Source organism: Giraffa tippelskirchi, chromosome 1 (assembly GCF_054371585.1).
Source record: "Giraffa tippelskirchi isolate mGirTip1 chromosome 1, T2T-mGirTip1v1.2.pri, whole genome shotgun sequence".
NCBI classification, from domain to species: Eukaryota; Metazoa; Chordata; class Mammalia; order Artiodactyla; family Giraffidae; genus Giraffa; species Giraffa tippelskirchi.
The window spans coordinates 200267737-200292807 of NC_137275.1; the positions used below are offsets into that span (position 1 = coordinate 200267737).

Sequence of the window (25071 nt, forward strand, 5' to 3'; positions counted from 1 at the left end):
AGCCTGATGACTCAGTCTAAAGGAAAAAGAAACATGACCTTAACAACTGGAGTTGGGCAACAAGGGAAGGGGCAGCTGCCCTAGAGAGTGGACACATGCTTGTCAGGGACAATGGAGAAGGCATCTGAGTGCCCAAGGCCTGGTGTCGTTTTACTCTGAGTCTGGAAATTGCTCCTTTATCTGATGCTATTTTTGAAACTCAGTTCATTAGCTAAAAGAAGTTTTAATTAGCTTTACATAAAATGAAGATATACCATGTAGTCTTACTGAGGAATTGGAATATGAGTATTTAAATTGTGAAAGGATGCAGGGGGTCACACAATATTCAAACAACAAAAGGGACTCATGCTGGAATATCCGGTGCTTTGCCCAACCCTGAAACACAATGAGGCCCAGCAGACTACACACAGAATGCTTCAGGTTAAGCCTTGTCAATTATTAATTATCCTAAAGATCTTGAGCAAAGCCTGCAGTCTCACTTCTTCAGTTTCCCAACAGTGCTAATGGGTAACAAAATGCAGAACACAGGGGCCACCTGGGTGACTGCAGCTTACCCTACAGCTGCCCCAGTGCACCCAGCTCAGGAACAAAAGAGCAGGACATCACTCAGCTCCTGCGCCAATCACCCTGTAGGAGCTGTTGGGCTGGGTCAGAGCTCCTAACCACTGAGCCAAGTGAGGATGATAGTTATCATTTGCATAACTTGTCCAGCTCATCTTTCTAGCAATTCCACAAATGGGATTCTGTTACCAGTTCCACTGGGCAAATACAGAAACTCGAACCTAAGCCAGGCAGTGGTAGAACCAGGATTCCGCCCAGCTCTGTGTAAATGCAACTCCCATCCTCTTAAGCCCTCAATGACACCTATTGGTTCCTCCCCCAGCCCATCACATTCCTGCCTGGTTGAATCAGACAGCAAGATGTCAGAGAGATCCGGGCCTTTACACAAACCCACAAGCTTCTCTTCCTGGATTCAACTCACTGAGAGTCCTTACTGCACTCTCTGAAACTCTCATCCTTAATGAATAAAGAAAGGGAAATTCTTTAAATTCTAAAAGATTCTGGAGAAGAACCTGTAGACAATGCTCCACTAATGTTAACAACAGCAGTAGGAAAACAGCAATTCCCTGCATTTCAGAGGCTGAATTCCCTCGGTGCTTGGGGAGTTCAAGCACCCCAAGCACTTTGCTTGTTCCTCCCGAGCTTGCCCGTAACCTCTATCTTGCCTAAGACTACACCGAGCGTCCTCACCGCATCTGGGCAGTCGGAGGCGGTCCCGTGTGAGACCAGGACGGGGGCCGTTGGGAGGACACGGAACAGACCGGGGGGGGGGGGGGGCGGAGATAACACTGGAGGGACAGGGAACCGATCTGGATGGAGGGGAATGCTGGGGAGACACGGCACCAACCTAGGGGGAGGAGGAGAGCTCTGGGGAGACGCGGAACTGATCTGGGGGAAGGCGGTGACACAAATCGGAGGCAGACCAGACCCGACAGGATAGTGATTCTGGGGGGAGGCGAAACTTATCTATCCGAGAGGCAGTGACACTCGGGGAGCGCGCAACCGATAGGGAGAAGGGCTGCTGGGAAACCGATCCGGGGGTAGTCGGTGCTGAGGGGATGCAGAACCGACCTGAGCTGAAGGGGCTATTGGGGGACGCGTAACCCCCCGGGGAGTAGGGTGAAGGCCCTGAACCGCGCCGACAGGCCACCGCTCACCTGCGCATGGGCCACCACTAGGCTCTTGTTTCCTTCACCGTGGTACCGCCATTCATTCTCGTCCATCTTCCCCTCGTCCATCCCACGGTGCGGCCGTGGAGCCTTGCGGGGCCGCGAGCTGGAGGCCGCTGGTCTGCCTGGGCACCAGCCGCCGCCGACCGGGCAGCAACGCCTGTCACCCGCCACCTCCACTATATCCAGCGCCGGGACTCGCAGGCGCGGGCCACCGGAAGCCACGCCCCCGAAGCTGCCACTGCCTAGCCGGGCAACTTCCGGATTCTCGCCGGCTACTCATCTATCGTCCACTGAGGCAGATGGGCTGGCGGCCATCTTAGGTACTGGCGCAGCGACTCACTTCCAGAGCGCGGTCTTAAGACTCTGAAGGGAGGTTTCCGGCCTGGGTGCCGGAAGTTAGGCAAGCGGGAGGAGCCAGCGGCCCACGGGCGTCCAGAAGTGGCCAGCTGGTGAACGGGAGTCCAGGCGGGTTGTGGGTGGCGTTGTATTGGCGGGCTAGCAGCCAAGGGGATCCCAGCAGAGGTAGGAGCTGGGGAGGGGGCGGTCCAGGTGGACCTGGGGTGGGTGGTCTCTAAAGTTGGAGACCACTGGATCATGAGCCTCAGCTTTCTTTTCTGTAGAATGGGATAAATTTCTCACTCATCGGATTGTTAATATCATCCGATGCAGAATCACACCAGTAGTCCCAGGAAGTAGAAACATCGTGGTCCACACCTTACAAATAAGGATACGTGGTTTAAAGAGGCAAGTGGACTCCTAAATGGCACTCTTGCCAAAGAGTTACCTGAAAACCTGGGTTTGCCTTTTGGTGGGTCTCAAGCCAAAAGGGAGAAGGCAATGGCACCCCACTCCAGTACTCTTGCCTGGAAAATCCCATGGATGGAGGAGCCTGGTAGGCTACAGTCCATGGGGTCGCTAAGAGTCGAACACGACTGAGCGACTTCACTTTCACTTTTCACTTTCATGCACTGGAGAAGGAAATGGCAACCCACTCCAGTGTTCTTGCCTGGAGAATCCCAGGGACGGGGAGGCCTGGTGGGCTGCCTTCTATGGGATCGCACAGAGTCGGACACGACTAAAGCGACTTAGCAGCAGCAGCAAGCCAAAAAGTGGGAGAAGGAAGGATTCGTTACTTGCAACAAGTAAGGAGATCCACGGAAATCTTTCCCAAACCAGTGTCTCCCCAAATCGGACAACTGAGGAGGTTTTAAGCATAAAGGAGCTTTGGGCAGTCAAAGTGCAAACTTCCACTGGATGAACTCATGAGAGGCAGAAAAGGTCTACATCATCCCTTTTATCCAGTCACTAAGTCGTGTCCTACTCTTTGCAACCCTGTGAACAGTAGCATGCCAGGCTACCCTCTCCTTCATTATCTCCCAGGGTTTGTTCAAACTCATGTCCATTGAGTCAGTGATGCCATCCAACCTTCTCATCCTCTGCCACCCCCTTCTCCTTCTGCCCTCAATCTTTCCCAGCAACAAGGTCTTTTCCCATGAGTCTTTGCATGAGGTGACAACAATATTGGAGCTTCAGCATCAGTCCTTCCGGTGAATATTCAGGATTGATTTCCTTTAGGATTGACTGGTTGGATATCCTTGCTGTCCAAAGGACTCTCGAGAGTCTTCTCCAGCACCACAGTTCGAAACCATCAATTCTTCAGCACTCAGTCTTATGGTCCAACTCTCATGTCCATACATGACTACCGGAAAAACCATAGCTTTGACTATATGGACCTTTGTCGGGAAAGTGATGTCAAGGCTGTATATTATCACCCTGCTTATTTAACTTATATGCAGGGTACATCATGTGAAATGCAGGACTGGACGACTCATATCATCCCTTTGGTCCCAACTTACCTGACACTTCAGACTAATCTTTACCACTGAAACAGAACTGAGAGTCTTTACTACTGATAAAAGTATCTTTCCTATTGTTAACTTCTTGTGCCTGATGACATTATTACCTTAAGATCATTATTACTGAGACCTGTTCAAGGGCAAGAGTTGTTGTCAGGCTTAGATAAAGAAATGGCTTATGCCAAAAATGGCTTCTTCTATGTCAAGAAAGCCATGCTTGGTTTTCTTTCTTTGGGGACCTCCCTACCCCATCTGCCTACAGGAGGAATAGGTTTCACTGAATATTGAGGCATATGCTTTAAGCAGGAGGTTTGAATTCTGCCCTTGCCACTTAATGGCAGTGAAACAAAAGGCAGGTCTCTTCCCTCTCCAGGCCTCAGTTTATTCTCTGTTGATGTGGGAATGATGATCTCATAGAGGTGCTATGAGGATTAAATTAGATAAGTGGGTCTCAAATTCTTACTCTCAAGACCATTTTAAACTCTAAAAAAATGATTGACAAGAATTCCCTGGTGTGGTGCAGTAGTTAGGACTCTACACTCTCACTGCCAAGGGCTAAAGTATAATTCCTGGTCAGGGAACTAAGTCCCACAAGTCATGTTTTGTTGTTCAGTTGCCCAATTGTGTCCAACTCTTTGGGACCCCATGGACTGCAGCACGTCAGGCCTCCTTGTCCATCACCATCTCCTGAAGTTTGCCCAAGTTCATGTCCATTGCATCAGTGATGGCATCCAGCCATCACATCTTCTGACACCCTCTTCTCCTTCTGCCCTCAATCTTTCTCAGCATCAGGGATTTTTCCAATGAGTCGACTGTTTGCATCAGGTGACCAAAATACTGGAGCTTCAACTTCAGCATTAGTCCTCCCAAAGGATATTCAGGGTCAATTTCCCTTAACATTGAGTGGTTTGATCTTCATGCTGTCCAAGGGACTCTCAGAAGTCTCCTCCATAGTAGTTTACCATACTACAAATTTATATTATAATATGTTTATCATAAATTAAAACAAAGCTCTAAAATTATTTTCATTTTAAAGCAATAAACAGTACCTTTTAATATATTTTTTATGGAGGAGAAAGAAAGTGTGGCTTTATTACTTTGCCAGGGAAAGGAGGAACACAGTAGGCTAGTGCCTCAAGAACTGTGCCCCCCCACCCCTTGTGAGTAGGGAAAGGTTGCATAGTCAGGTAAGGCTATGTGATAAGGATCAAGGAACATTACCCTTTTAAAAAGTGATATTTCCCCAAAATACAAAGAGTGGCAACTGTTTTACAATTTTGTTGCAAATCTCTTTCAAGTCTGGCTCCCTAGAGGACAGCCATAGTCTCACAGCTGCTTCTGCACTGAATGTTGCTAGAGTTGAAGTGAAGTGAGGGGACGATCCCCTGGAGGAGGGCATATCAACCCACTCCAGTATCCTTGCCTGGAGAATCCTGTGGACAGAGGAGCCTGGTGGGCTGCAGTCCATGGGTCACAAAGAGCCGGACATGACTGAAGCAACCTAGCACTAGCAAGCACAAGATGAAGTGAAAGTCGCTCAATCGTGTCCAACTTTTTGCGACCCCATGTGTAACAGGAGGCAAAGGGGCAGGGCACAACTTTTGAAAGAATGACATAGCCCAAGGACACAACATAAACCGATTAGAATCAAATGGGTCCAAGATGGCAGACAAGCCAGCTAGACCTTGATCCTCAATCAGCAAGCTAAAGGACACACACAGAGGGGCCATGATAGTTCCAAGACACTGTCAAAAGACCAAGGAGTGAGCAGTGGCTCAAATCCTGGAAATCTCCAACCCTTCCTCAAAATGGACAGAATAAACCAAACCTCCCACACATTAGCATATGAAATTCAATTCAGTCATGTCCAACTCTTTGCGACCCCATGGATTGCAGCATGCCAGGCTTCCCTGTCCGTCACCAACTTCCGGAGTTGCTCAAACTGAAGTCCACCGAGTCGGTGATGCCATCCAACCATCTCATCCTCTGTCGCCCTCTTCTCATCCTGCCTTCAATGTTTCCCAGCATCAGGTTCTTTTCTAATAAGTTGGCTCTTTGCATCAGGTCACCAAAGTATTGGAGCTTCAACTTCAGTATCAGACCTTCCAGTGAATATTCAGGACTAATTTCCTTTACAATTGACTGGTTTGATCTCCTTGCAGTCCAAGGGACTCTCAAGAGTCTTCTCCAACACCACAGTTTGAAAGCATCAATTCTTTCAAAAATATCAATCCACTGCTGAGTTTTCCAAATTTGCTGGCATACTGAGTGCAACACTTTAACAGCATCATCTTTTAGGACTTGAGATAGCTCAGCTGGAATTCCATCACCTCCACTAGCTTTATTTGTAGTGATGTTTCCTAAGGCCCACTTGACTTCAGATTCCAGGATGACTGGCTCTAGGTGAGTGATCACACCATGTGTTTATCTGGGTCATTAAGATCTTTTTTGTATAGTTCTTCTGTGTATTCTTGCCACCTTTTCTTAATATCTTCTGCTTCTGTTAGGTCCATGCCATTTCTGTCCTTTATTGTGCCCATCTTTCCATGAAATGTTCCCTTGGTATCTTTAATTTTCTTGAAGATATCTCTAGTCTTTCTCATTCTGTTGTTTTCCTCTATTTCTTTGCATTGATCACTTAGGAACTTAGGAAGGCTTTTGTATCTCTCCTTGCTATTCTTTGGAACTGTGCATTCAGATGGATATATCCTTCCTTTTCTCCTTTGCCTTTTGATTCTCTTCTTTGCTCATCTATTTGTAAGGCCTCCTCAGACAACCATTTTGCTATTTTCCATTTCTTTTCTTGGAGATGGCTTTGACCACATCCTGTACAATGTTACAAACCTCTGTCCATAGTTCTTCAGGCACTCTATCTATCAAATCTAATCCCTTGAATGTATTTATCACTTCCACTGTATAGTCATAAGGGATTTGATTTAGGTCATATCTGAATGGTCTAGAGGTTTTCCCTACTTTCTTCAATTTAAGTCTGAATTTGCCAATAAGGAGTTCATGATCTGAGCCACAATCAGCTCCTGGTCTTGTTTTTGCTGGCTGTATTAAGCTTCTCCATTTTCGGCTGCAAAGAATACAATCAATCCGATTTCGGTATTGACCATCTGGTGATGTCCATGTGTAGTCGTCTCTTGTGTTGTTGGAAAAGGGTGTTTGCTATGACTGGTGCATTCTCTTGACAAACCTCTGTTAGCCTTTGCTAACAGCCTTTGCCCTGCTTGATTTTGTACTCCAGGGCTGAACTTGCCTGTTACTCCAGGTATCTCTTGACTTCCTACTTTTGCATTCCAGTCCCCTGTGATAAAAAGGACATCTTTTCTTGGTGTTAGTTTTAAGTCTTGTAAGTCCTCATAGAACCGTTCAGCTTATTCTACATTAGTGGTTGGGCATAGACTTGGATGACTGTGATACTGAATGATTTGCCTTGGAAATGAACAGAGATCAACCTGTCATTTTTGAGATTGCACCCAAGTTCTGCATTTCAGACTCTTCTGTTGACTGTGAGGGCTACTCCATTTCTTCTAAGGGATTCTTGCCTACAGTAGTAGATATAATGGTCATTTGAATTACATTCACCCATTCCAGTCCATTTTAGTTCACTGATTCCTAAAATGTCGATGTTCACTCTTGCCATCTCCTGTTTGACCACTTCCAATTTACCTTGATTCATGGACCTAACCTTCCAGGTTCCTATGCAATTCTGTACTTTACAGCATCGGACTTTACTTCCATCACCAGTCACATCCACAACTGGGCATTTTTTTCACTTTTGCTCAGCCTCTTCATTCTTTCTGGAGCTATTTGTCCACTCTTCTCCAGGATCATATCGGGCACTTACCAACCTAGGGAATTCATCTTTCAGTGTCATATCTTTTTGACACTGTGGATTTTCTAATGAAACAGAGTTCCATTGATCAATGTCTGTTTTTATGACAGAAGCATATTGATTTGTTTCTTCTTTTGCCACGCTGCACAGCATGTGGGATCTTAGTTCTGCAACCAGGGATCAAACCCACATCCCTCACAGTGAAAGTGTGCAGTCTTAACCACTGGATCACCAGAGAAGTCCTAGTATCATGTCATTTTATCTTTGTAACGTAGTTTGAAATCAGGAAGTGTTAGTCCTCCAGCTTTGTTCTTCTCAAAAATACTTTGGGTACACAGGGTTTATTGTGGCTCAATACAAATTTCAGATTTTGTGTGTGTGTGTGTGTGTGTGTGAAAACTGGACTGGAACTTTAATAAGAGATTTCACTGAACCTATAGTTTGCTTTGAGTAGTATGGATACTTTAAGAATAATTATTGCAATCATAAAACAGGATTTTCTTTCCACTTACTTGTGCCTTCTTCAATTTCTTTCATTGGTGATTTATATTTTTTAGTGTACAGGTCTTTCACCTCCTTGGTCAAGTTTATTTGTAGGTATTTATTTTTATAATTTTGTTGTTTTGGGGGTGTGCTGGGTCTTCATTGCTGTACGCGGGTTTTCTCTAGTTGTGGCAAGTGAGGTCTACTCTCTAGATGTGCTGTGTGGGCTTCTCATTGTGGTGGCTTCTTGTTGCAGAGCATGGGCTCTAGGGTATGTGGGCTTCAGTACTTGCAGCACCTGGGCTCAGTGTCTGTGGCACTAGGCTCCAGAGCACGGGCGCAGTAATTGTGGCTCACAGGCTTAGTTGCCCCCATGGCATGTGGAATCTTCCCAGACCAGGGATCGAACCTGTGTCTCCTGCATTAGCAGGCAGATTCTTAACCACTGGACCACCAGGGAAGTCCAATATTTATTATTTTTGATGCTACTGTAAATGGGATTTCTTTCTCAATTTCCTTTTCATATTATTCATTGTTAGTGTATGGAAACAAAACTGATTTTTGTGTATTGACTTTGTGTCCTTCTATTTTGCTGAATTTATCATAACAGTATTTTCTGTAAACATTTTCAGTTATTTACATATGAGATCATCTGCAGAGAAAATTTTACTTTATCCTTTGCAATTTGGATGACTTTTCTTCTGCTGGAACTTCCAATTCTGTTGAATAAAAGTGGTGAAAGCAGGCTTCCTTGCCTTGTTCCTGATCTCAGAGGGAAAGCTTTCAAGCCTTACACCACTGCGTATGATATTTGCTGTGGATCTCACATGGCTTTTTATTACGATGAGGTAGTTCCCTTGTGTTCCAGCTTGGCTGTTTTTATTGTGAAAGGATGTTGAATTTTGTCAAAAGCCTTTTCTGCCTCAATTGAGATGATCGTGTGTTAGTTACCTTCATCCTGTTAATGTCGTGTATCACATTTACTAATTATGTAAGTTGAACGGTTCTTACTTCCCAGGGATAAATCCCAATTGAACTTGATGAACTTTTAATGCACTCTTGAATTTTTGGTTTGCTAGCATTCTGTTGAGAATTTTTGATCTATCTTCATCTGGGGTATTGGCTTATAATTTTCTTTTATAGTGTCCTTGTTGGGCTTTAGTATCAGGGTAATGCTGGCCCTTAAGAATGTGTGCCACAAAGGAAGTCTTAAGTTGACTCTTTGATCATTACGTGTTCTTCTTTGTCTCCTGTAATAATTTCTGTCTAAATTAGTCTATTTGGTCTGATATTGGTAGAGTCACTCCTGTTCTTTTATGGCTACTGTTTGCATGGAATATATTTTCCTATTATTTTAAATAAACAAATAAATATTTCTCTAATTTGGCTGTGTCAGGTCTTAATTGTGACATGCAGGATCTTCACAGTGGCACGCAAGCTTCTCTCTAGTTGGTGCGTGTGCTCAGTAGTTGCAGCACACAAGCTTAATTGCCCCTCAGCATGTGGGATCTTAGTTCTCCAACCAGGGGTTGAACCCATGTCCCCTGGGTTGCAAGGCAGATTCTTAGCCACTGGACCACCAAAGAAGACCCTTTTCCCATTATTTTACATTCAACTGATTTTATATCTTTGATGATGGCATGAGAAATCAATGCAGTCTGGTAAGCAAGTGTATTTTAAGTCTGGGTCTCTACTGTATGCTTCCATTTATATAAAGTGGGCTTCCCTGGTGGCTCAGACGGTAAAGAATCTGCCTGCAATGCAGGAGACCCAGGCTCAATCCCTGGGTCAGGAAGATCCCCTGGAAAAGAGAATCGCTACTCACTCTAGTATTCTCACGTGGAGAGTTCCATGGACTAAGGAGCCTGGCGGGCTACAGATGGGGTAGCAAAGAGTCAAACACAACTGAGCAACTAATGCTTTCAATTTCATTTATGTAAAGTACAGAAAAAGGCACAAGTGACCTGCACTGACAGACTCAGGAAATTATCCCTGGGAGTGGGTGCAGAAAGCAGGAGGGCTTTGGGAGACTGCCTGCCTGCATTTGCTTCTCATCTGGATGGTGGCTGCACAGTGTGTCCATTTTGGAAATATGCAGCCAACGGACACTTGCTCCACTCTTATGTATATATACTGTACTTCACAAACACTTTAGGGTAAATAAAACAAACTTGATTCCTTAAGAGTGAGATGAACAAACGGAATCCTGGTGTGTGTGTGTATGTGAGATCAGTGATTCCTATTGTTCTCATGGAGGCCCATGAGGTGGTGTGCTCACAGAGTCCATGCAGGGAGCCTTTCTTTCTGTGGATAAGGTACCATGGCATTGCCTTTCACCTAGAAGGAGGAGCTCTGTATACGTTTCAGGGAAGGGGGCGCTCCACTCCAGGGACCTGAGCTTATAAAGGATCCAGTTCATGGATGACTGAGGTGAACTCACAAGAGCCAGTTTACTTTCCCACAAGATGATAACACACAGCTCCTCAGCTCTTCCAGCTCTGCTGTTTGAACACAACTGAAAGGTAAGCACAGAGGCAAACCAGATGGCATCCGGTCCCTGCCAAAATTTCACCCCAAGTGATGTCAGAATGTAGGCATCTCTGTTTTCCCAGGAGGCTCCCAAAGGTAGGAGGCAAGGTCTCAAAGCTGGTGCTGTTGTTTATAGCTCTGGTAACATGCTGGGTGTGAGGGTGAAAACCACTGTAGGGAGATGCAGGAGGTAGTGGCAACAGGGACATTCCCTCTTGGAAAGCACAACCAAATGGAAAGCCTTTCAGCTCCAACTGCCCTTTCCCACAGGCTCCGCGGGACCCCACCCACTCAAGAGGCTGCCACTCCACCTGTGAAATGAAGAAGCACATGTGCAAGGACCCGAAGCACACTGAGGGGTAGGGAAGACCTCAGCATCTGCACTTGTGCAAATGAAACACCCCAACGACCAAGACTGGACCAAGGGCCAAATGAAAGGGCTTGCTCTGCTTAGCCCAGTGTCAATATCCCCTCCTCCAGATCTGTTGCAGGCTTTCTTCCCAACCTCTTCCAGAGGCCTGTTGGGATGACAGGCCAGGAGGGAAAGAAGATTTCTTCTAGCTACTGAGTTAGAAAAACAGTCTCTTTTGAAAGAAAGTTTCCAACTGAACACAGGTTCACACTACCAAAGTAGGACGGATGGGGACTGTCAGGCCTCTCAGTGACCATGAGGCCAAGGGAGACTTCAGGTGGAGGGTGGGGTCATGGGGAGATGACAGGGCAGCAGGACCCTGACTTCAGACAGCTTCCCAGAGGGAAGCCCTGAAGTTTGGGTGAAATCACTTAGGTCTGACTGAGACTGTCAGAAGGAGAGGTGGCAAAGTGTCCTAGGACTTTCTGTGTCCTCAGACATGATTTGTACCCTGCACTCACAGTCACAAGCAATAGCTGGGATGGGCTCAGTGTATTGAACACATTGCTGCAGATGAACATGGTTTTGTGTTGACAAACAAGTAACCCCTGTTGCCTATACCCATTCATTCCTGGGGTACAAAGACCAAGAGTTTGGACGGCAGAGGACCCGCTTGTCATGTAAATCTCTTTGCTTCCTGATCAGGACAGTACAAAGGCAATGTGCTCTCACTGCCACACTGCTGGGTGTTCACAATACCTGATGCCCATCACAGGAGGCAAGCCATGTCTTTCCTCCCTCCCATGCCTCCTGAGATAGGTCTCCGGTGCCTCCAGTTCCCACCACCAGGGTTACTGACTGCCTAGTTTTCTTGTTTTAGGTGCTGGAATTACAGTGCATTGCTGCACCCACAGTCATCTGGAGCAGGGGGTCAGAGCAGCCACAGAGAACAAGTCTTGTGCTTTGTCTTTTTATTATTTTTTATTTATTGGTCCTACCAAAATGACCCTTTACCCAGGCCCACTGTTCCTATGTGCACTGGCTTTATAGACACTTGTGCCATATGTCTGTGTCCCAATTGGTGACTGATTTCCCCTTCCTATTCCTTTTCCATGCAGTGCCTCATTTTCTCAAAATCTGAAGGCATTTTTGTTTGTTTGGGTCTGTGTAAAAGTTCCTTGGCAGGAGAACATGCATATGATCTTAAAATAAAGACAACATTCTGACACTAAGGTAATGCACAGAAAAATACAGTACTCAGACATCATTGCAAATAAATACCCCATACAGATGAAGTTTTTGTAAATGTAACATTATTTCTTATGAATCAACACTGTAAGAGAAGGTAAAAATAGGGGTCCCTACAACTAGGAATAAAAATGCTTATTCCAGGAAACAGAATTCTTTTATTCTTGCTACTTATATTATTATAATTTGTCCTGTATTTTGGAGAAGAAAGGACACTTTTTCTCATCCCTCCTCCTCAAGTACCAATTTGACCATTTGCACAACCTCACTTAGCAAATCAGGACAGGACAAAGATCTGGTTTGCTAAGGAGCTTCAGTGACTTCTGTTTCCTGAAATTAACAGTGATTAGTTACACCAAGCAAGAGAATATATAATGTCTCTCTCTCACATTTGCAAAGAATACTATGGCTAACCCTCACCCCAATGCACGAGGCCGACGGTGCCGGCTCCCCTGCCACCCACCCCACTCTTCACAAACGTGGCGTGTTGTTCACATAGCTTGCTTAGCTTGTCCCATAAAGTCCATTTGGTTCCCAAAGCACACTCAAGGTTTGTACTCACTTTCGTTTTTTCAGCCCCTGAATTTGCAAGGATCTGCACAGTAAAGAATCACTGACTAACAGAATTTTGCACAATTGCTGTTTTCTTTCCCTCAATGAAGGTGCCCAGGTTTAGGTTCAAAGGTGTGTGCTTGTTCACACCAACTGGTCCACACCAGCCTTCAACATTTCCAAATAGCTCTTTACTGTCTGTTTTAGAGAACAGACTACGCTGGGACACCTCCCTAAACTGATGAAGGCACTACTGGCAATGATTACTAACAAAAAGGTGTTGAAATAGAACACCCTAAAAATCGAAGACTGTAGGATTTTCTAAGTGTACCACAATTTGGCACAACAACCAGAGTAACAAAACAATTCCAATTTGGAATTTCACTGGTACAGTTGTATAAAATTCTGTTAATCAGTCATGCTTCACAATGTCCTAAAACCCAGAAAATTCTGGAATTTGTAGGTAATACTACTCATTCAATAATTTATCTTTTTGTTTTCAAGTGCCTTTTACTGTTTAACCAGAGCAAAGGTCAAGTTTTCTTCTTGTTACACTGAACTATTCCTAAGAATAATAATAATACAATATGAAAAACCCCAGAATCGGAATACCCTGGATTTCTTAATGAACATGGCATTTAAAATCTGTAATTTCAAACATGAACCACAATGCCGTATAATCTAAAAGGCTGCTGAACCACAGTGTGGATACATTTAGCCGGGCTCCTTACCGGGTTGAAGCCTTTACCTAAACAGTCTAGAGCTACACGCTAGGAGGACACATCTGTGCCATGTGCTGATATCAGACCAACACACTGTTGGGAGCTACAGGACCACGAGACAGACTATGGCATCTGAGACCATCTCTATGCCAGGGATTAAGGAAGCAAATATAATATCAAAATATCAAAAGTGCACAGATTGATTGGGTAAAAAAGGAGTATCTGTAATAGGGAGACCCCAGTGGTGAGTGTTTCTAGAGGGTTCCTAAGCAAGCCTGGTGGTCGCTGTCCAAGCAGGTTCTTCAGCGCCTGTACAAAGGCCTTTCCAAGCAGCAGCTGGCGGTATTCTCAACATTAAAGCTTTTATTTCCTCTGCCATTAAAAACTTGGGGAATGCTATTTTGAAAGAATTGCAGTGGCATATCCAAAAACGTTTCTAAGTGGACTTTTAGGCTGCCTTTCCTTCCTCTGCGTGGGCCCATGGGAGAGGAAGGGAGGGGGCTGCAGTGTGACAGGGCCGGCGGCCGAGTCCTCCCAGCAGCTACTCTACAGCTGAAAATGGGAGAAAACAAGACAGTGTTAGAACTGGTCACCTGTCAGACAACTAAGCTCTCACCGAGCTGTGAGGGCATGGGTGTGTTAGTTGGCAGCAGAGAAGACCTGCATGTGTTAGGGGGGCCGCTGGCCCCGAGTGCCTCATGAAAACCCTTTAGAAGTATGGAGAAGCTGTGTGCCAGGTTCGGCAAGGAGGCAGAAGCAGTATGCGGGGCCAGCAGGCAGTCATGCCCCTGGGAGTCCAGCTTGCAGAGGGGAGATGGCCTGACATCTTCTCAAGTGGGAGGGGCATCAAGACCTGACATCCCCTCTGCAAAGCAGCCTGGAGCTGAGGACAGGCACACTGAAGGGACAGGTGTGGTCTATCCTGCGTATCTTCAATCCGGCAGTTTGGAAAACCCATATTGGCCTCTGGTGGGAACTGAGACATGCTTGGGAACTAAGGGAAAGAGTGGAATGGGGCAGACAGAAGTGTGCAGGGGAAACACAAACTCCCCCTCCTGACCACAGAGACAGAAGCAAGGAGCTATTCAAGGTCTGCAGCCTCACGGCTGGTGGCCCCCGCGGATGATAGGGAGAGAAACACTGAGAGAAGTCCAGCTGCCAAAGCTCTGGTGTGGATGCAGCTCCTGAGAATGGGCGAAGTCCTATGACTGCCTTTCTGGTCTGTTACCACCCCTGCAACTGCATTGATGATCAAGAACCATATTCCTCCTACTGTGAATCCTGAAACTTGCCCTGTCTCCACACAAAGCTCCTTTCGCACACCAGGCAGGGCTTCAGCTATAGCTGTGGGACCGAGTCCCACTGTTCAGCCTGGTCTGCTGGTGACTCAGACTCAGCTTAGGGGTTTCCATAGCCCTGTTTCTTGGAGTCTGAAGCCCCATGGGAGGAAGGCCTGATAATGGGCAGAGGATGAAAAAATCCACTTGAAAGCTGGGGACACCGTAAATTCAAAAAGATGGGCTTCCTGTGAGGACAGAAGTCTAGCCAGGCACTTGGGAAGTTTTTCTTACTGGAAAAAACCCAAGCCTTTGGCCCGCCCATTTGTCACCTTGCAGGTCACCAGACAAGCATACAAATCTCAGAGAGAGAAGCTGAGACTGCTGAGCTCTGGTCTGGGATGTGGCTAGGCATGCCTGTGCCTCTTGGGCATGACTGGTCCCTGGGCTGGAGAACATGGGGCTGCTCTTTTTCTGGGTTTAGGGGAAGGAATTCTGCAATTCTGTCCCAAATATAAACTGCAACGAGATGCTGCACAAACTACAAAGTAATTCTCTTCATAACCTGCCAAGTGCAGAGTGTCCTCCAAGGCTGCACCTGGAACTCAGGCTGGAACCTTTAACACTGGTTTCTGGGTGCTGGGGCAGTATAACTGCATTAGACACATGCAGGGAACATGCAAGTTTCAATGCAAGTTCTGCCCCTCCCAGTGGGAGCCAACAGCAACTGGGCCCTGGAAAGCCACGTTTTTGCAAGGACACATGGCTCCAACCCCACCTTGACCACCCAACCAAGACAGCAGCTGCTGTGAACGGTGGTCCCAAGGGATGAGAAACAGACACAAAGCTTGCAGCGTCCAGGTGGAGTGTCAGGCTGCCTCTGCTAAATTCTTCCCTCTGTGCATTAGTCACAGTTAAGACCAGCCTAGCACCACAGTCCCGCTGCTGCCAGGTTAGTTGAGGTGAAGCGACAGGTGACGTGCGGCAGGTTAGCTGCAGCGTGTGCCCTTGCGGCCCTAATCGCAGTAAATGTTATACTTCTCGCCACAGAGCACCTGGGCAGCAAGCCCAGCACCCTCAGCCCTGTCACTAGCACAGGCGCAGGTATGACTTACACTCGGGGGGCCAGGCTTGGCCTTGGAGGTGGCCTTGGCACGGCCCCTCCGGGTCTGCTCATGGTCCAGCTCGAGCAGCTCCAGCCGCTGGGTCAGTGCCAGCTTCTGCTGGATGGCCATGCGCAGCAGTGAGTTGAGTGTCTTCTTCTCATCCTCGGCAGCTGCCAGCTGCCGCTGCATCTCATCCAACTGTGTGATGTACTCGTCACACCTGCGGGGAGGCAAGAGGCAGAGCGTGGCTGAAGGACCTGGGAGAGCCAGCAGAGCACATGACCACGGTCCCCATGCTGAGAGCTCCAGGTGCATGAGTGCATGCATGCCAAGTCGTTTTAGTTGTGTCTGACTCTGTGCGACCCTATGGACTATAGCCCATCAGGCTCCTCTGTCCAAGGGATTCTCCAGGTAAAAATACTGGAGTGGGTTGCCATGCCCTCCTCCAGGGGGATCTTCCTGACCCAGGGATCGAACTAGCGTCTCTTAAGCCTCCTGCACTGCCAGGTGGGTTCTTTACTACTAGCACAACCTGGGAAGCCAAGCTCCAGGTAAGAGGACTGCAACAGGATTCATCAGCTTACTGAGCTACAAAGAGAATGTGCCTTTCTGAGGTTTGGCTTTCTCTGGGAGGGACTCTCTAAAGCCAGTTTTCACTAAAGGAGGCAGTGGATGCCCTTTAAGGCCTCCAGCTGGCCCAGGGGAACAAGTTAGAGGTGTGATGTCACTTGGCTCTCAGGATGTGGGGATAAACCCGAGGGCAGGAACCTGTTTGTTCCTGGAACAGCCCAGGCACACAGCAGGTGCTTAGTAAGTCTGCGACAAATGGCCAACTAGGGCCTAGGAAAAGCACACATGGGTGCCATAAACAGCCCCATTTTAGCATCTGGCAACTCTGACACAGGCCCTCTATGTGGGTAAGGATCTGGGCAAGAAATGCCCACTCTGGGTCTGTCCTTGAGGGAGGGAGTGCGGCTGGGGTAAAGGTGGTGGTGGGCACACCCACCCTACACCCCCATCCACCAAGGCCAAGGACTATCAGCAAGTTTCAACCTTTGCCCAGAGGTTTGCCATCTTGGCTCCATCTGAGAAATCACACTTTTAAATAATATAAGTTGAGGAAGCAAAGGTCAACATACCATGTGCTAAAGGAATAACTGAAATCTTTCCCGAACACTTTGCCCAGAAGGAGGGAGCTTTGTCCCTCTCCTCCCACATTGCTGAAATGCAGGGAATGCCCAGCACCTTGACACAAGGCGAAGCAGGCCCTGAGCTCAGTTCCAACCTATTTAACCAGGAGTCTCAGCCTCCCAGCCCTGAGGACACACCAGGCCTATCCAGAGAACACTCCCCTGGTGCTTGACTGACTGTGGCCAGCAGATGGCACCAAGCCTCTCTGAATAGGGAGACACCCAGAGCCAGGCCCCAAAGCAGCTTCCAGCTCCGCACCTGCCCAGGGTTCCCGGCCACAGGACTGGCCTAAACAAAGATGCTGCCCACCACCCCCAACCAACTCCAACTGGTAGGGTCAGAGTGGGAGCACTGTGACCTCACCACTGCTGGGAGGGGAACCTTTCTTCTAAAATATACAAACTTTCCACCAAGTTCTGGAAAACAAGCTCCTCATTTGTTATCAGTGGCTTGCCCACTTGCCTGCTTCTCCTTCGAAGCTCAAGCCTCCAGCCTGGCCACTAAGAACCCACCCTCTTAGCCTTTTGCTTCCAACTTCCTCATTTTACACAAAGTGGAGACAAAACTTGGGCTCCTGGGTTTTCACAAATAGCAGAAATGGAAACTTCCCACCGGGCCAGGTTCCTGGGCTGCTGAGCAGCGACAACAGTAAGCATTACCTGGTGGCAAACATAGCACGCAGTGAGGAGAAGGTGGCCGCGTCCTCCTTGAGGGCCTTGAGCTCATTGCGCAGCTTCATCATGGTCTCAGTCACCATTGCCTTCTCATTCTCGTATTTGCTCTTTAGGTTGGCGAGGGCCACCTCTGCTGTCTGGGGGTGGTCAGAGTTGTAAAAGACAGGCAGACGAGGTGTCAGGAGGGGTCCGCTGCCTTGGTGAGCACCACAGATTAAGACCCCAACCAGCCCTGGGCCCCTGAGACCCAGCCCGTCACCACAGCATTGAGGTGAGGTTTTCTCTCATCTTTTCTTCGAGTTGGGACAGGACAAGATGGGAAGCCAGGGAGGCTGAGAAACCCCACCCACCCCCACCCCCCCTGCTGGACCCAAGCACCATGCACACCTGCTTATTGGCCTTGAGCACCGTGCGCAGTGTGGTGATCTGCTCCCGCTTGGTGCTGAGCAGCGACTTCAGCTTCAGGATCTCCTCCATGAGTGCCTCCCGGTCCTTGTCTGCAGCTGGGCCCAGCTCCTGTGAGGCCAGGCGCTGCCGTGACAGCTCTGTGGTGCGGTCCACAGCTGCCTGCAGGTGCCTGATCTGATCACGGATGATGGCAATCAGATTGTAGATGTTCATGGGCTCTCGGCGTGGGTCACTCAGGGGTGAGGGCAGAGAGGAGCCAGGTGAGGGGCTGCTGTCCCTGGCCCTACCCTCTGCAGGTGGTGGGCCCTTGGGCAGGACAGGTGAGCGGCGCTCACGGGTCTCAGGGCTGCAGCTGCCGGTGCCAGCCGGGCCCTCACGATAGTAGTCCAGGACCACACGGGTGGGTGTCTCATTGTTGCACATGCACACATGGTGGTAGAGATTGGCCAGTTCCTCGCTGAAGGTCACCAGCTCATCCTGGGCCACGCTCAGGCTGCCTTGTGTCTCGCCTGCAACATCGCTCACCTTCTTCAGCTCTGTCTGCAGCCGGGCCAGGAGCTCACGGTCCTGGCAGCTGGCTTTCTCCAACAGGGAGACCTTCTCAGTGAGTGCCTGGCTCTCGGCCTCATGCCGGCCCTTCTCCTCAGCGTGCTGGGCTTCGCTAGCCTCGTGTGCACTGCGCAGGGCCTTCAGCTGCTCCCGGAGGTCACCAGCCTCTGCCAGGGCCACACGGTACTTGCAGGCCAAGATCTCAGGCCCGTTGATGTCCACCTCATAGTAGTCACCATCCTCGTGGCTGTCTCGCTCCTTCTCACTGTCCAGGGCTGTCCGCCGCTCCTTGCTGGCCTGTAAGCGCCGCAGAGCGCTCAGGTTCTCCGTGAGGCGGCTCACCTCTTCATGCTGCTCTGACAGGGCCCCTCGTGCCTGCTCCAGCTGCTTCTGTGTGTCCTGCAGCGTTGCCAGCAAGCCCACCTTCTCCCGCTCCACCTGCAAAGGCAGAGAAAGGGACCGTCAACAGCCCACAGGAGTCTCTGCCCTCAGAGAACCCCTGGACAGTCCCAGTGAAGACCCTATCCATACCACATTCATCACCCTGCTGAGCTCTCTGTGATAAATTTGGGTGGACGTGTCATGAGTGGGGCTATGATGGCTCCTCCCCCTGCCCAGCTATTTGTGGGGCCAAGTGAGTCCCTCCTTAGAGACATGCAGCAAACCAAGAGGCTGTGATGCAGACCCTGGGGTTCTGATCTGTTGGGACAGGAAACCCTGACGTATCTAAAGGACACAGCATGGGAAACCATATGTGGAGACCTCAGAGAGATGTTAAACCTCTGGAGGTGCCCGAACTCATAACCAGAAAACTATTTCTCTGGGCACCTTCCACCTATAATGCTGCAGTTCCACTTAGGTAACAACACAGAATTACCTATGTAAAAGAAATATAAATAAAAGACAGTGCATAGCATTTAAAAAATTCACAAAGTGTCAGGCAAGCACTGTCCTGGTGAACAGCAGGTCTGGCCAACACCATCAGGGACAGCAATGGAGGTGGGGATGGTGCACGTGGGCCCAGGGCCCAGGGCTGTGGCACAAACCCGAGGGGTGGGGTCCCAGCACCATCCACCTGCTCACCTGCATTAGCTGCTGCTTAAGCTTCTGGATCTCAGAGATGTTGAGCTCGCTAAGCAGGTCAGAAACGAGGCTGGGAGGGGGTGGGGTGAGGCCGTCCTTGGTGGGCGTGGAGGTCTTGTTGTCCAGCGGCACCTTGCCCAGGCCACCGTGCTCGAAGCCATTGGCCAGGGCCTCGGCATCATCACCGAGCTTGAGGCCGTCCAAGGAGACGTGCAGGTGGCTGGTGTAGAGGGAGTCGTTGATGCTCATGTAGTGCGACAGCTCCTTGCGCAGGCTATTCTTCTGCTCCCGCTCTGTCTTCAGCGTCTCCAGAGCCTCCTCCAGCTGCCGCTCCGAGATCTCCTTGAGCCGAATGGCGTCCTCCAGCTGGCTGTTGAGGTATTCGGTCTCCTCCTCCAGACGCTTGATCTCATGCTTGAGGCCCTCAAACTCCACCTGTGAAAGAGAGGTCGACACTCTTCTGTCCCCGCAGGATGGGGAAGAAGCACCATCGTGGTGACTGAACAACTGGGAGAACATGGATACTCAGAGGATTGCAGGTATGAGGTGCACACAGGAAATGCTGAGCTCGTGCCTGGGACATGTGTGCACGTGGTATGAGCAGTGCAAAAGCATGAAACTTCCTCAGCACCAGAGATGCCCTGGAAATCAGAACACACCCACACTGCTAATTTGTTAGGTAACTTAAAATGCTACCAAGTATATATTGACTTTAAATTCTACAAAACTACTTCATTACCACTAAGAGTTGATTAAATACTTTTAAGATACTTTTTAAGATAAAATATGTATCTAGATGTGCAATGTGACCATCACTTCTAATCACATCTCAAAATGAAAGAACTACAGCTCCCACTGGAGTGGGATGTGCCTCCACTATACACACCACCCTGACTGAGAGAGGCCCGGGTACAAGTGGGAGAGCCGGAGTCCAAAGCTGTACATGCTGAAACAGTATTTGCAGTTGGACAAGGAAAGAACAGACAGAAACCAATGCTTGGTGTGGGTACTCAGGGTCTAAGAGCAACTTAAAACTGGTATTATTCTGCAATACTTGTGTAAGAAACGAGGAGTAAATCACTCAAGAGGCAGGTCGATGAGGCTCTCTGTGGGCTGAGGACTGGAGCAGGGGAACCCCAGGGAGAGGCCAGACTCCACCACTTGCCTCTCATGGTCTGTTCCCACTCCTCAGGATGCTTGACCCACAGACGAGCACAGCGTAACAGAGGGTCTGCCAAGCAGCCAGAGGAGGAGCTCCCGTGCTTGTGTTCCTGGGAGGAGATTCACTTCCTCCGGCTCCAAGGGTCAGGTCTGCTACCAGCATAAACACCCAGGCCCACACTTCCTTATGCAGAATTTAAATACCCAGGTCCCCAATTTGGGCATTTCTGGGATAAAGGTCCCCCTAGTCTCCAACCTGTGAAGCTGTGGTTCTTGGACAGTTAGGTGACAAGGGCAGGCCTTGAGGGGCCTGAGTGCCCAGGACCTCCTGGGTGTCCCCCAGGGTGGGAGTGACTCTCTTGTCCCCTCACAGGAGGAGGCGACCCTTCTGTCCCCATCCTGTCCCAGGTGGGGAGAGGAGACCTCCTGTCCCTGTCCTGTCCCAGGGGGAAGTGTTCCTACTCGTCCCACCCATTTTTATGTTACTTGAGAACATCATAGGACAGCTTGGACAGCTCCACACTGCTCAAGGGTCAACAGGCTTCACCCCAGGGTCCAGGACCATATGGGGTTCAAAGGAGGCTAGAAAACATGATACAGTGGGAGGAGTGGGTACACTGATAGCTCTGCGGTTCCAGAGGGCATACGGACATCTCTGGTCTCCTGTTGGCACCTGAAATGAGATGGAGCCAGACACCCAGCCTCTGGGGTCTTTTGGTATCACCTCTTCATCACCTTCATTCTTCCTCCTATTTTTGCTGGCTGGAACACCTCGGTCAGTCCAATTGCCAGCCAACAACACAGCCGGAGGCTTTGTTTTTCTGGTCTTGAAGGCGCTAGGCCCTGCTGCCACACCTTGAATCACAGTGGCATATAACCCCCAGCCTGAGTGTGGAAGGAGGGAGGGAACGTCTTCTGATCATGCAGACAGCAAAGTGAGGGTTAGGCCAGGGCTGTGGCCTACAGCTAACCTACCTGTCCCACCTGCCCGGCCCAGATACTTGCCTGATTCTGCCTGAGCACAGACACCTGCTTTTGCAGGCTGATATTTTCCTCCTCCAACTCCGAGTAGTCCTGCAGCAGGCGTGCCTCCCGGAACTTGTACTCCTTGATGTCATCCCGCAGGCGGCCACGCTGAATCTCTACGTTCTGATTGATCTGTCATGAGGAAGGTAGATGTGAGAAGCCTGCTCTAGTTGGTCTCACCACTCCTAAGGCAGAAGGAGCTCAGTGCAGCCAGGCCAACCATGGTAGCCACACAGCCAGGACTTGGAATCCCAGGCTTGCCACGGTGTCCAATGTAGCCACCCGACAAGGAGCTGGGGCCTTGAGCTGTGTGGTATGGGGGTGAACAGTATAGACTCTCAGCAGCTCTGACCTTTGGTTTCTTCATATGTAAAATGGGGTTAAAAGTAGTTCCTCTGTCACATGCTGCTGGTAGCATGTACACTGGTGTGCAGTGCTGTGGAAACAGTCGGCAGATACTCAAACAGCTCAGCATAGAGTTAAAGCTGACCCAGCAGTGGGCCTCAGCATGCACTCCAAAGAAAGGAAAACACATGTCCACACAAAATCTTGTGAGTGAATGTTCAGACACTATTCATAACACCAAAGGCAGAAACAACCCAAATGTCCAACAACTAAAGAGATAAACAATATACGGTTTATTTATACAACTGGATGTTACTTACACAGGCTGTAACACAAATGGACCTTGAAAACAACATGAGTAAAAGAAGAGGTGTTAGTAGTCACGTACTGTATGGCTTCACTTATATGAAATATTGAGAATAAGCTAACCCACAGAGACTGAAAAAGCAGATCAGTGGTTGCTGGTGGCGGGAGGGCAAGGGGAAGATGGGAAGCAGAGTGACTGTTAATGGGGATTCTTATTGGAGTGATGAAATGTTCTAAAATTGATTTGGGATGGTGCATGAATCTGTAAATATACTAAAATCCACTGACTGCACACTTTCAAATGGGTGATTTGCAAGGAATATGAATTATCTCAATAATTTTATTAAAAAAGTCCCTGCCTCCAAGTTGTCTGGGGGATTCAAACACACACAGCGAGAAGGAAGTGCAGACCTGGCATGAACCGTGCAATCAAGACCGCTGGGGATTCTCAACTGGCTACTACTCACTGCCAAGGGCCAGGACCTGGGTCCCTTGGTCAACATTCTAGAGCCATTGTATACACTGTAGGATGTTTAGCAGCAGCCCCCACACCTGCTGTGACCACAGAAACTGCCTCCAGACAGGGTTGGTGCCCCTGGAGGCAGAACTGTCTCCGAGGCAAACTCTCCATTTCTCCCCACATTCTTGGTCCCAACATTCTAAGCAGCCTCCCTTACATACCTGCAAAGATCTAACGCCCACCCCCTTGGCTAGAAGCACCAACAACCACTGGGCCCCAGAGCTCACTCTGTCCTTCTCTCCCAGCACAGCAGCCTCTCTGCTGGTGCTGAGGTTTTTTGTGATCACATTTCATGCATACACTTTGCAGACAAGATTCTATGATTCCACATAGGTACACATGGAAAAGCAATGTCGGATTGATAAAATGAAATAGGACCAATAAGAAAAGAAAAACGCAACAAACAGGAGAACGAGTTATTACATGTATCAGGTACTCCTGACAAATGCTTACTACCAAAATCTCCAGCAAATGGACCAATGTAGTCCCCTCGTTAAGTGACCCAAGGAGGTACCCAAAAGATGACATGGGAAAAAAACAGACACCAAATTACTGACTGCGGCGCTAGCAGAGCAGTGGCTGTGCAGCGCTGGCCTCTGAGGAGGCCTTACAAATAGCTGTGAAAAGAAGAGAAGCGAAAAGCAAAGGAGAAAAGGAAAGGTATACCCATTTGAATGTAGAGTTCCAAAGAATAGCATGGAGAGATAAGAAAGCCTTCTTTCAGTGATCAGTGCAAAGAAACAGAGGAAAACAATAGAATGGGAAGGACTCGAGATTTCTTCAAGAAAATTAGAGATACCTAGGGAATATTTCATGCAAAGATGGCCTCTAAAGGAGAGAAATGGTATGGACCTAACAGAAGCAGGAGATATTAAGAGGTGGCAAGAATATATAGAAGAACTATACAAAAAAGATCTTCATGACCCAGATAATCATGATGGTATAATCACTCACTTAGAGCCAGACATCATCGAATGCGAAGTCAAGTGGGCCTTAGGAAGCATCACTACAAACAAAGCTAGTGGAGGTGATGGAATTCCAGTTGAGTTACTTCAAATCCTAAAAGATGATGCTGTGAAAGTGCTGCACTCAATATGCCAGCAAATTTGGAAAACTCAGCAGTGGCCACAGGACTGGAAAAGGTCAGTTTTCATTCCAATCCCAAAGAAAGGTAATGCCAAGAATGCTCAAACTGCCACACAACTGCACTCATCTCACACGTTAGTAAGATAATGCTCAAAATTCTCCAAGCCAAGCTTCAAAAGTATGTGAACCGTGAACTTCCAGATGTTCAAGCTGGACTTAGAAAAGGCAGAGGAACCAGATATCAAATTGCCAACATCCGTTGGATTATCGAAAAAGCAAGAGAGCTCCAGAAAAACATCTAGTTCTGCTTTACTGACTATGCCAAAGCCTTTGACTGTGTGGATCACAATAAACTGTGGAAAATTCTGAAAGACATGGGAATACCAGACCATCTGACCTGTCTCTTGAGAAACCTGTATGCAGGTCAGGAAGCAACAATTAGAATTGGACATGGAACAACAGACTGGTTCCAAATAGTGAAAGGAGTGCGTCAAGGCTGTATATTGTCACCCTGCTTATTTAACTTATATGCAGAGTACATCATGAGAAATGCTAGGCTGGAGGAAGCACAAGCTGGAATCAAGATTGCCAGGAGAAAGATCAATAACTTCAGCTATGCAGATGACACCACCTTTATGGCAGAAAGTGAAGAAGAACTAAAGAGCTTCTTGATGAAAGTAAAAGAGGAGAGTGAAAAAGCTGGCTTAAAACTCAACATTCAGAAAACTAAGATCATGGCATCTGATCCCATCACTTCATGGCAAATAGATGGGGATAGAGTGGAAACAGTGGCTTTTTATTTTGGGGGGCTCCAAAATCACTGCAGATGATGACTGCAGCCATGAAATTAAAAGAGGCTTACTCCTTGGAAAAAAGTTATGACCAACCTAGACAGCATATTAAAAAGCAGAGACATTACTTTGCCAACAAAGGTCCGTCTACTCAAGGCTATGGTTTTTCCAGTAGTCATGTATGGATGTGAGAGTTTGACTATAATGAAAGCGGAGCACTGAAGAATTGATG

At 48.2% G+C, this 25071-nt stretch overlaps 2 protein-coding genes and 1 long non-coding RNA gene across 7 annotated transcripts in view; 1 reads left to right on the plus strand and 2 right to left on the minus strand.

Moving 5' to 3' along the window:
- Positions 1–1930, minus strand: part of IPPK (inositol-pentakisphosphate 2-kinase) — a 53266-nt gene extending 51336 nt beyond the window's left edge. For both annotated transcript variants that reach the window (XM_081524355.1, XM_081524346.1), the window contains exon 1: positions 1719–1930. In XM_081524355.1, coding sequence (XP_081380481.1) covers positions 1719–1799 — 81 coding nt within the window. In that variant the 5' untranslated portion in view covers positions 1800–1930. The remainder of the gene's footprint in view (positions 1–1718) is intronic.
- A 188-nt stretch (positions 1931–2118) lies between these two features.
- On the plus strand, positions 2119–12089 carry LOC145519674 (uncharacterized). The gene is made up of 4 exons (XR_014063837.1): positions 2119–2255; positions 10281–10435; positions 10713–10801; positions 11675–12089. It is a non-coding gene; the product is annotated as an uncharacterized LOC145519674 (long non-coding RNA).
- BICD2 (BICD cargo adaptor 2) overlaps positions 11751–25071 on the minus strand; it is a 55986-nt gene continuing 42665 nt past the window's right edge. For 3 of the 4 annotated variants that reach the window (XM_081523923.1, XM_081523932.1, XM_081523936.1), the window contains exons 3-8: positions 21771–21923; positions 19605–20039; positions 17952–18959; positions 17550–17701; positions 15709–15919; positions 11751–13868 (exon numbers count right to left, since the gene is read on the minus strand). In XM_081523923.1, the coding sequence (XP_081380049.1) occupies positions 13863–13868; positions 15709–15919; positions 17550–17701; positions 17952–18959; positions 19605–20039; positions 21771–21923 (1965 nt within the window). In that variant the 3' untranslated portion in view covers positions 11751–13862. Of the gene's footprint in view, positions 13869–15455; positions 15920–17549; positions 17702–17951; positions 18960–19604; positions 20040–21770; positions 21924–25071 lie in introns of those variants that run through there. The other variant, XM_081523913.1, reaches the window with a different exon arrangement.